The sequence below is a fragment of the Schistocerca gregaria genome, chromosome 5 (assembly GCF_023897955.1).
Source record: "Schistocerca gregaria isolate iqSchGreg1 chromosome 5, iqSchGreg1.2, whole genome shotgun sequence".
NCBI lineage: Eukaryota > Metazoa > Arthropoda > Insecta > Orthoptera > Acrididae > Schistocerca > Schistocerca gregaria.
In genome coordinates this window covers 331,604,827-331,616,401 of record NC_064924.1, presented here as the reverse complement: position 1 = coordinate 331,616,401, position 11,575 = coordinate 331,604,827, and the positions used below count along the sequence as shown (strand labels likewise).

At 38.5% G+C, this 11,575-nt stretch overlaps 1 protein-coding gene across 1 annotated transcript in view; it reads right to left on the bottom strand.

Annotated features, from left to right (window-relative positions):
- Positions 1 to 3,190: 3,190 nt before the first annotated feature.
- LOC126272193 (farnesyl pyrophosphate synthase-like) overlaps positions 3,191 to 11,575 on the bottom strand; it is a 42,579-nt gene continuing 34,194 nt past the window's right edge. The window contains exons 5-8 of the mRNA XM_049974871.1: positions 10,941 to 11,105; positions 6,400 to 6,477; positions 6,153 to 6,287; positions 3,191 to 4,433 (exon numbers count right to left, since the gene is read on the bottom strand). Of these exons, the coding sequence (XP_049830828.1) occupies positions 4,233 to 4,433; positions 6,153 to 6,287; positions 6,400 to 6,477; positions 10,941 to 11,105 (579 nt within the window). The 3' untranslated portion in view covers positions 3,191 to 4,232. The remainder of the gene's footprint in view (positions 4,434 to 6,152; positions 6,288 to 6,399; positions 6,478 to 10,940; positions 11,106 to 11,575) is intronic.

The window sequence follows — 11,575 nt, the reverse complement described above, 5'->3', positions numbered from 1 at the left end:
GTGAATACTTAAATACTTTCTGCTTACCTCAAAGTCACAGCCAACATTTCTTGAAGTGAAACTGAAAGCCTCATTGAATTCATCAAATGACTGTATAGTCATTCAAAAATAATTGAATAATTTAGTTTCATCTTCTCGTAAATCTGTAAACAGAGTCACAAATGCTCCTTTCAGCAGTTGTGCACTAATGAACAAAAAAAGGCTGATCTCGAAATAAGTGTTCAAGGAACAGAAAAGCAACTGAAATCACTCAACAGAGGAAAGTCCACTGGACCTGACAGGATACCAGTTCGATTCTACACAGAGTACGCGAAAGAACTTGCCCCCTTCTAACAGCCATGAACCAAAAGTCTCTAGAGGAACGGAAGGTTCCAAATGATTGGAAAAGAGCACAGGTAGTTCCAGTTTTCAAGAAGGGTCATTGAGCAGATGTGCAAAGCTATAGGCCTATACCTCAGACATCGATCTGTTTTAGAATTTTAGAACATGTTTTTTGCTTGTGTATCATGTCATTTCTGGAAATCCAGAATCTACTCTGTAGGAATCAACACGGATTCCAGAAACAGCGATCGTGTGAGACCCAACTTGCTTTATTTGTTCATGAGACCCAGAAAATATTATATACAGGCTCCCAGGTAGATGCCATTTTCCTTGACTTCCAGAAGGCGTTCGATACAGTTCCACACTGTTGCCTGATAAATAAAGTAAGAGCCTACAGAATATCAGACCAGCTGTGTGGCTGGATTGAAGAGTTTTTAGGAAACAGAACACAGCATGTTGTTCTCAATGGAGAGATGTCTACAGACGTTAAAGTAATCTCTGACGTGCCACAGGGGAGTGTTATGGGACCATTGCTTTTCACAATATATATAAATGACCTAGTAGATAGTGTCGGAAGTTCCATGCGGCTTTTCGCGGATGATGCTGTAGTATTCACAGAAGTTGCAGCATCAGAAAATTGCAGTGAAATGCATGAAGATCTGTCGCAGATAGGCACTTGGTGCCAGGAGTGGCAACTGAACCTTAACATAGACAAATGTAATGTATTGTGAATACGTAGAAAGAAGGATCCTTTATTTTATGATTATATGATAGCAGAACAAACACTGGTAGCAGTTACTTCTTTAAAATATCTGGGAGTATGCGTACGGAACAATTTGAAGTGAAATGATCATATAAAATTAATTGTTGGTAAGGCGGGTGCCAGGTTGAGATTCATTGGGAGAGACCTTAGAAAACGTACTCCATCAACAAAGGAGGTGGCTTACAAAACACTCGTTCAACCTATACTTGAGTATTGCTCATCATTGTGGGATCCGTACCAGGTCAGTGCGTTTTGTCACAGGGTTATTTGGTAACCGTGATAGCGTTACGGAGATGTTTAGCAAACCCAAGTGGCAGACTCTGCAAGAGAGGCACTCTGGATCGCGGTGTAGCTTGCTGTCCAGGTTTCAAGAGGTTGCATTTCTGGATGAGGTATCGAATATATTGCTTCCCCCTACTTATATGTCCTGAGGAGATCACAAATGTAAAATTAAAGAGATTCGAGCACACACGAGTTTTTACAGCAGTCGTTCCCACGAACCTTACTCGACTGGAACAGGAAAGGGAGGTAATGACAGTGGCACGTAAAGTGCCCTCTGACACACACCGTTGGCGGAGTATAAATGTACATGTAGATGTGAACCCAAAACCTCCTGTTGTGTTGCTTGATGTATTTGTAAACAAAATAAGCAAACATTGCCTGCTTTTTTCTGCATATGTCCATACTAGTTGGCTCCCAATCTAGTTAGTACTGCTGCAGAATAGTGCAGCATGCAGTCGTAGTGTAGAGTATGGCGCGTCATAATTCGTTGCGGCCACAAGACTTGAGACTGGAAACAGGTACAGCTTTCCTCCCAGCATTAAAAACAATTTGGGTATGTAAGCTACATTTCTTACGCGGCATTATATGCCGTAAAATTCCCCAAACGCAAACTGGCCAGCGACTACATTTTTCACTGCAAACTTTTCAAAATATGTGCAATGTTGTACATTTAAGTATCACAATAACTATGAGAAATAATGAAAAGAAAACCAGTTCATTGTCAAGCAGAGATTTCCGGTTATAACATACGAAACAGTCATTTCATTTTGCCTAATAGTTTTCTCAAAATTGACTGAGAAAAACTCTGTAGCACAGAATGTACACAATTCTAAAGGAATGTGTTTTTATTTTTTTTACACAAAAAGTAAAAGTTTTATTGCGAAACTAAGTACAGATATGGATGTAGTTTTGCTTCATCTACATAAAACAATTTTTTTAACGCAAATCGGATGACTTGAAATTTCAGTCCCTGTTGCGTGATTATCGCCGAAATGTTGCCAAGTGTGCACTGGAATAGTTTTGAAACAGTGATCTCGCTACAAGCACGCGTGGCTGTTTCTCTCCCATGTGCATCGAGCCTTAGGAAGGATACAACATGAATTTAATCAGTGGAACACCTTATGTTTTGGAAACACAAAGACTAACGAATCCCTCTTAGTGAAGACACTGCCTGGATGAGGAAAACCCATCTCATCTACTCTTCAAAATTACAACTGTGGCAAACTTTAGTATGCCAGTATATTCTTGCATGGGCCTGCCGGGTTAAAAAAGAACTGAACACAGTGGCCATGATTTATACAGATAAAAGACAATTCATTTTCAGAAAAGAGATTAAGAGACCAAGTCATCATGGCAAAAACAAAACTTCAACAGCTACACCATATAGTAACTACCTGAAACTGTTGCGTATCACAGATTGGATATTTCAATTCAAACTGCAGTTAACAAAACAGGACACCTAAAGAACTGACAGTATCAGCCTTCCATGGAGCACACACTAACTGGATTCAGGTTGTTAAACAAAAACATTTCATATTTGAACTGCATGCTCTGCACAACAACTTGCCTCTGCCACAAAATGGTGTTCTCAGTAAGAAAGTATGCATTTGGTATGAGGAAACAGGCATAAATTTCAGGTGTCCATGTTAGTTACTGGCAGGGTGCAGCTGTACAAGTTGATCGACTAAGGCGAATTATTCTGTGTAATTCTTTCAAGATTCTAGTACAACAGTACACATATAAGGTCCATATCTACACAACAATGCACTTAATTAAAAACTGTATTTGTGCAGTTATTTTTCTCACATATTTATCCCAAAAAAATATTTTCTATAAACACAGTTTTTATTACAAAATTTTATTTACAAGTACAAAACACACAAGAACCTACAGCACATTTACTACAAAAATACTGTTGTATTTCTTCATTGGCTATAAACATTCTCACTTGTTAAATGGCTCCAGTCCATTTAGCTGAACCATTCACCTAAGAAAGAACACACACTCAGTATTTCAAAACAGAAATAATTAAGTCAAACTTTGAAACCAGCTGTTCCAGCAATCACCTGCACCTCTGTGAATTATCAGGACCACGGAACTTAACAGAACAGAGAAAATGAAACAACTGAAACAAAATTCATATCAATCAAGAAATACCATTAGGAAACAAAATCTGACTCTGGAATTGGCTGCATCTGAATTACTTCCTGGAGTTAGACATTTTAGCCCAAACAATAGTTATGTTTCATGTGCATCTTGTCGACACAGCCATAACAAGAACTTTGTTATAAAACACATTTACAATTATAAATTTAGCAGCTGTTTTGGAAAGTCAAAAACTCACACACAACACAATAATTTGACTTACGTTTCTGTATGTTAGCAAGGCAATCGTAAATTTTAGAAACACATTCAGTCTTTGCTCTCAGGCAATGTTTAAATATTTGTTAATTTCATTACTAATTAAATACAAGCACTTACATTGCACAATAAAGGGGCAAGATAAATACTTTACAGTTCTGAATGTACCAGATACACAATCTTAGTACTTTATTACACATGTGTAACACAAAATGTGAAACAGTGAAATAGCAACAAGGGATGCAGCCTCTTGCTGGAACACGATTCTCCAAATTTTTTAAAACTGAACAACAATAGTTGTTTGCTGGTTGCCCAATATTAAGATTGTTAGCTTACTGCAGTTATATTTAAGTTCTAATGACTTAAGAAATTTAGATGCCAGCATTATAGTATTATATCTGAGAGTGAGGCAAAAAAAAGCTACTATACATAGCTCTTACAATCACATTGTTTCTCATTATTGTGCTCAAAGGCTTATTTCAACAATACATTTACAATGATTATTTTAACATTCCCGCCTATATATTTTCTCCATGAACTTAAAGAATAACTGGTGAGGCAGCCCACGTGACATTTGTTGAATGTGTGTGCTGATAATGTTATAGCTCTCTTCTTCATAAATAGCATAGGTTGTTGGTATTCCTAATTGCTCATATAGTTCCTTGATGGCAGCTACTTTTTCAGGGTCTTTGGAGGCATAACATTCCTACAAAGGAACAGTGACAGTGAAATTACTTGAATCTACCAGATCTTCAGTTAGTTGAATATAAAAATAAAGCATAATCACAAATAAACCATATCTGAACACTCCAAACATAAAAGTGAAAATGAAAATGCAACGGAGATACAAATGAATGAAAGTCAAATAAAAAAAATAGAAAGAAACTTCCACATGGGAAAAATATAAAAACAAAGATTCCAAGACTTATCAAGCGGGAAAGCGCCGGTAGACAGGCACAATAAATAAAACACACAAACACACACACAGAATTTCGAGCTTTCGCAACCGGCGGCTGCTTCGTCAGGAAAGAAGGAAGGAAAAGGAAAGATGAAAGGACGTGGGTTTCAAGGGAGAGGGCAAGGAGTCATTCCAATCCCGGGAGCGGAAAGACTTACCTTGGGGCCTCCGCTCCCGGGATCAGAACGGTGATGGTTGCTCGATATCAGACGGACTTGCTGTCTTTGCTCTCAAGAGAGTTTATAGTTAGAACAGTTAGTACTGTACTGTTGCGAACCTATACGATTCTGGACTTCACCTCCGGGTTGGAAGTCATCATTGAGTACACAGCATTCAGTAATTGAGAGTACTTCATCTGCCTACACTTACGTTGAGACGTTATTTGAACTCCATCCTTGTGGTTGGAAGTTCACATTTCTCATCAGTATAACAGAGAGGGGAACACAGCATCAGAGTATATTAGTCAGAGGATCGCCTTCTGCTGTCCTAGTGTTTGAAAGAGTTTATTTGTGGCTGGAGCACTTCCATTGTTCCAAACAAGTACGAGAACCATCACTTTGATGCACCGGATGCAGTACATACGCTGATATTGTAAATTTCTTCAGCTTATTAGGGCTATAAAAGCTAAACAGTTGTGATCATGTTAGTTTATTTCCACTGAGGTTCCACAGCATCCTAGATCATCTTTTAAAGTAGTATCTTCTAGTGTTTGGTACGTAGACGATGTCAGTTATTTCGCGTTATTGATATTAGACTGTGCAGTCATAATATGTGGCAGAGTTGGGCAACTGTCAGTAATTTTACTTAGGAAATGTAAACTTTGTGATATAAAGTTTTTTTTATCTACAATAATTATGTTTAGATTGTAATTTATAGAACTAAGAGATCCTAAGATCTGCTTCAGGGGGTAGTCAGACAGGGCCAAATCTTCATTTTAGTGTTTATTATTTTCCGCTGGCACATTCATTTTACCGCTGCCTGGAGTAGCATCTTGGACGTTTTCCATTTTCATGCAGACAGAATCCGGAAACAAGCGCTAACAGACCCACACTTAACCAACTGCCACAACAAACTGAATAATGGAATTGCAGTTTCCTGTCAGAGGGCGTTCGAGGACAAGGCAATGACTCACTCCCCATCCTCCGTGTACCTGCCAGCCAAACCAGTAAGCAGTAGCGGATACATTCTTAAAACTTTCCAATCACACCTCGTAATGAAACATTTGCTAGGGGATGAAAACTGCTATGTAAATATCTCCACAAGAAGGGGCATGATTAACAAAGACTTTGGACTCCAGCTACCAGAGTTTCGTTTTGCGTGGAAATGTTAGATGATGTTGCAATTCGTGAACAACATAAAATTTGATTAAACAAAAATAAATAAAATATCTGCTTGTCATACTGTCTATGTGAGTGAAGCAGCTGGCACTAAGCTAGTATAACAGTAAACGTATATGTAATATCAAACCTCAAAAAAGGCTCTCTGCTCTGGGGTTGCTCGTTGTAATGCAACGACAGCTAACCAGGAGCATTTCCCATCAGCAATGTCGCTTCCAACTTTTCCTGTTATTTCTGGATCACCAAAGCAGTCCAAGAAGTCATCCTGCAAAAGCAAAAAGGTGGTATTTTTGGCCAATGTGTGTACACTATCAAATGAATATAATTCAATTATTACACTGTTACTTCAAAGTATTTATAAATACAAGTCAACTTACTTGAACCTGGAAAAAATGACCCATTTCCAACAGAATTGTTTTTGCTTGTCTGTGCATTTCCTCATCATTGTAACCAGCCTGCAATAACAGAAAAATTACTTTCTTTACACAAAATATTATTAAGAAACAAACATGACGATTGGTAGCAACTCAAATTCATCTGATTGACATATAGGCCACAGACACGGCTAACAGCACACAAAATTTCACTAGCTTCGGAGCACATGCTTTTCTCTTGATGAACGAAAAATGACATATGGGAAGGTTTTGAGTGTGGAGGGCAAGAATGAGGTGGGGAAGTAATGTGAGGCATGAGATGAGAGACAAGATGCTGTCACTGACAGTAGGATGATCAGTAGTAACAATCACAGAACTGGCAGATGGGGCAAAAAGGAGTAACAGAAAGAGAATGTTGGCAAAAGAGAATACATGGTCTGAGGTGGATAAAGATGAGAGAGGAAATGTTAAGAGCAAAGAAGTTTTGGCACAAGGAATTGTGAGAATGGAGAATGTGCTAGAGGAAGAGTTCCCAAAGGACCTGGGTGATATTGGTGGTAGAGAGATTCACATGCCATGGGTTCTAAAGTAACTGCTGGTGTGCAACTTGTTCAGTAACTAGGTGGTTGAGCTACAGTTTAGGATTATTATCATACACAATTGAAAGACTGTACAGTAAATGCAACGAAGCTAGTACATGTTATGGCTCCTTTTAGACGTGGCTCTAACTTTTGACAGGACAGGAAATTTCTGAGAGTCAACTGCAGTCAGGAGTCTGACAATGGGTGTATGTGACAGATTTTAGAACTGGGAACTGGGCCTTCTCCACTGGAATGACTGATGGAGTGCAGAATTAGTAGCAAATGTGGTACAGAGATGGACTACAATATTGTGTAAGTTGGGCAAAGAGCAGCAGGCTACTGTTTTGGGTGAAGGAATTTGAGTAGAGTATCCCTTATATTTAGGCATGTCAGGAGGTAACTGAAATCCCGGTGAAGGATTTGGCTGAGTTTCTAAAAGCCTGGTAGGTATTGGATTACAAGAGACATACTGGCTGGTACTGGTTCATCAATGTGACTGATTTATTTTGTGGCAAAAGAAAAAATGGTGCAAGAAATCTGTTTGTGGACTAAATAAGGAAGTTATGAGCTATCTCTGGGGGTTCTGATGAGGTAACTGGAGTATATGATTAACTCATACCTCATGGTGCCCATGGGTCTCAAGGCTGAGTTAGGGGCTTTCTGAAGTGGAACAGATTACATACGTCAAACTGGAAGCGTTTGAATTGCCAAATTTTTCTATGCGTCCATCTGAGAGGTGTATAACAATACCTAGGAAGATAGCTTGTATGTCAGAGGAGGACAACATGTAATAAATTTTCTGCAGGCAAGGGCAGAGGTCCCATTATCTTAAGCCCATTTTATAAAAATCAATGAGTCTGAACCAGACAAGGGGTTGAAGGTGTTGACTGGAAGAGAGGAGCAAATATTATGGTTTAATGTCTTATTCACTATAAGGTCACCAGAGACAGAGCCCAAGTTTGGATAGCATAAAGATGAGAGGAAAAAATAAATAAAAGATCAGCCCCATCACATTTGAAGAAACAATACCAGAATTTGGATTGTTAAGTTTAAGAAAGTCATGTTTAACACATCTCAATAGCTATACATTCATTTGATCTTTATTCCTCCCAACTTTGAGTCCAGTACCTTATTAAACACTGAACTACTTTTCTTCGTGTGCTGAGTATTTAGGACGAATTCCTGTTTGCACCACCAGACAGCTTCATGTAAGATGGTTTCATGCAGTTGTCCATGGTAATTTCATGGACTTATTTGTAGATTTGGCATTCAAAGGTATAAAACTTTATGGCTAGAATGTGGTTGGTCAAAACAACCAGGAATGATGTGATGGCTTTTGTCAGGATACTGGGAATGGTAGCCCTCTGTGGCATTGTCATGGTCATGTGGAGACACTGGTATAAAAGAACATTGCATCCACAGTGAGTAGCAAGGAGTCTTATGGTAACAGGAGAGAAACTGTGCAAAGTCAGTGGACGAAGTAATTAGTGTCCTAAATGTAAGTTGGAAGATTGCAGGCAATTGGTTAAAACTGTTAGTCAAGAAAGGCTGGGGATCTTTCTGTGAGAGCACTGCAATTAGATACAATGGGACAATCACTAGGAAGATTCATGGATTTGGATTTGTGTAGCTTTGGAACCATTAATAGATGGGCACACATGGGGCTGTCATTATGAGGTGGGAAATGGATTCACATGCCAGGTTTTGGAATGGATGCAATGTTTCGAGGAACTGTTGGAGGTCACATTGGACTTATTGGTAAGCAGTAAAAGTGAAAGTGTCACAAAGACAGTGGAGACCCTCAATCACTTAGCAACTGCTATTCAGCCCTTGTTTGAGGAGGAAGGTGCGAGCAGATTGGAGGTGAAGAATTCAAAGAAGTTTATCAGGGGGAAGCTGTCTGGAAGGGGGAGGAGGACCATTATTGGAGAACAGTTGAAATGTCTGTGGATATTCAGCTGTATTTGCTAATAATAGCATAGGCTTGTCGAATATTAGCGTGGTATGATACTACTGATACAAATTTGGGCATGTGTATGTGATTTTAATATAGCTTTTCTCTACATTTTATGCATGATTGACATTGGTCAAGTGAGATGCTTAGTAACAAGCACTGTAATTGTTGTTAGAACAAGGAATTTATCTTATGCCAAAACTTTCTTTTCTTACAGAACTGCAGGAGCAGATTTACTAATTTTTGAATTTGTAAAGTTTGATATCGTGAACTTTTCTTAGACGTGTAAAATAAAGGGCACTGTCATGAACATCTACATGTCATTTGAGAAATGAAATATGACCACTGCAGATAAAAAGGTTTTAGCTGGCAGATGTCAGGCCTGGCAGTCTAATGGTCAAGCAAGTGAATGGAAACTGAGAGGTCATGGGATCTAATTCCAACTGGACCACAAAACTTTCAGTTCACCATCAACCTAGTCTCCCCTTTTCAACGACATGAGGAGTTTCCAGGAACAACATGTGGTTTGGATTTCGTATTAAACTGTAGGCTTTCTTTCCCCAGTTGGATACCTGGGGTAGATTAGGGACACCAAATTCACAGAAGTGGTTTCCAGTTCAAGGACTTGTAGCTGGCTATTGAGCCATACAAAATTATTATTAGGTGGTGAATACCAATGTTCAAAATTTGTAACATTCTTGGCCTATTTACAATCCTATTGTGATATAGGAGGAGGAGGAGGAGATTAGTGTTTAACGTCCCGTCGACAACGAGGTCATTAGAGATGGAGCGCAAGCTCGGGTGAAGGAAGGATGGGGAAGTAAATCGGCCACGCCCTTTCAAAGGAACCATCTCGGCATTTGCCTGAAGCGGTTTAGGGAAATCACAGAAAACCTAAATCAGGATGGCCGGATACAGGATTGAACCGTCGTCCTCCCAAATGCGAGCCCAGAGTGCTAACCACTGCGCCACCTCGCTCGATATTGTGATATAGTATTCATGCTACTTTGTGCTGATTAAAAATTATAGCACAGAATGTAATGATCACAGTTCACATAAGACAAGTATGTTAGCTATGATGTTAGACCGATTTATTAATACTTTGGAGTCTGGCCACTTAGAAGAATATTGGGCCATTGTGTAAAGTGTTATTGGCACATGTACAATTGCTGTATCTTCAAGAGTAATACATAATAAAAAAGGGCCAGGCTTCGAGACTTATTTTTCATATTTACTTTAGTTCTCTGATAGAGTACAAATTTTAAATTAATGATGAAAGAAAATATAATTATCCTCCCAAGAGAAATGTGTGACATAAGTTACTGGGCAATTTCTTCCTCCTGAGTTTCCAAAATTTCTTGCTTACTCAACAAACACTTTGTATTTGTAGCAGAATTATAGAAAACTGTGAAACCTAACTAAGTATAGGCACGATATTACATCAATGCAACTGTATTGGCTCAGCCAGGCACAATAACAGCTGTTACATTTGTTAATGCTTCTTTCCAAATAATTCCAGAAACTGACAGCAAAAGGCTGCAACAGTCAAGGACCAGGTTCGTGAGATGTCCGTACATTTTTCTCATATGAAGTGAGTCCAGTTCGAGCGATAGGGCTCATGAGTTGAAAAAATTGCAGCCTGACCTATACTCAGGCTCCGTGCTTTTAACACAAACTTGCGGCCCAAGTTAGGCTTGGGCTTCATCTCTAAAGTATATTAATGCTCCAAACCACTACACTGCAGAGCCAAACATTCTTCTGTTACATTCTATTACACTAAAGTCTGTCGACATGAAGTTTTTCAGCTAGTCTGATAACTTACACCTTTCTCATTGCTCATAAGCATTGGACATAGTTAGAAAACATAACACTAGTTCTAATGAAAATTTTATCATCATACAATATTTCAATGCTATAACGTCTTCACTGATAAAACAATACATACTACACTAAGTACAAATTTAGCAATCAGTCAGTTAAGAAATGTAACAAAAAAAACTGTGACTTGCCATATACAGTGCAAGTGCAACTGGTAGGTGGAATGAATAATATGCAGTTTTGTACTTCACAATAGCATTGTAGCGATCCATGGTGAATTTTGCATAATTTGGTTTCTTTCCTGATTGTGATGTTGAGAGATCAAGAGCTTGCCCCATATGAGTTTTCAGAGTGACCTGAAACAGATTTTGGACATTATTTAAACCATGAATCATATGATTCCAACAACATTTCACTAAAAGTATCATTCGACAAACCATTATTTCTGTAAGACATCATAAATACAAAGTACAAATTTATTATGACAAAATATTGATTTTATGATAACAGACAGTTGTCTGTGAGCTGATATAAAAAAACATGTTTTCAGCCTATCAATTGAGTGATAGCCTTGATTTCATATTATCGTGAAGTATGCCAAACTTTCAGAACACAGTGTATTACCAATAATTCCACTTTGTTGATACACACACATGAACTCTTGACAAAAAAGTCTTATTTCATCAGAGCAATAAATTTGTTGGGAGAGTGTTTTCAAAGAATGTCGATGACCTCTGTTTCTATCAGACATTTGTATCAGTGGTGCATGTTTCTCTGTTGAGGAAGACAGTCAGAAATTTTGGGTACAAGTTTTTCATCACATAAA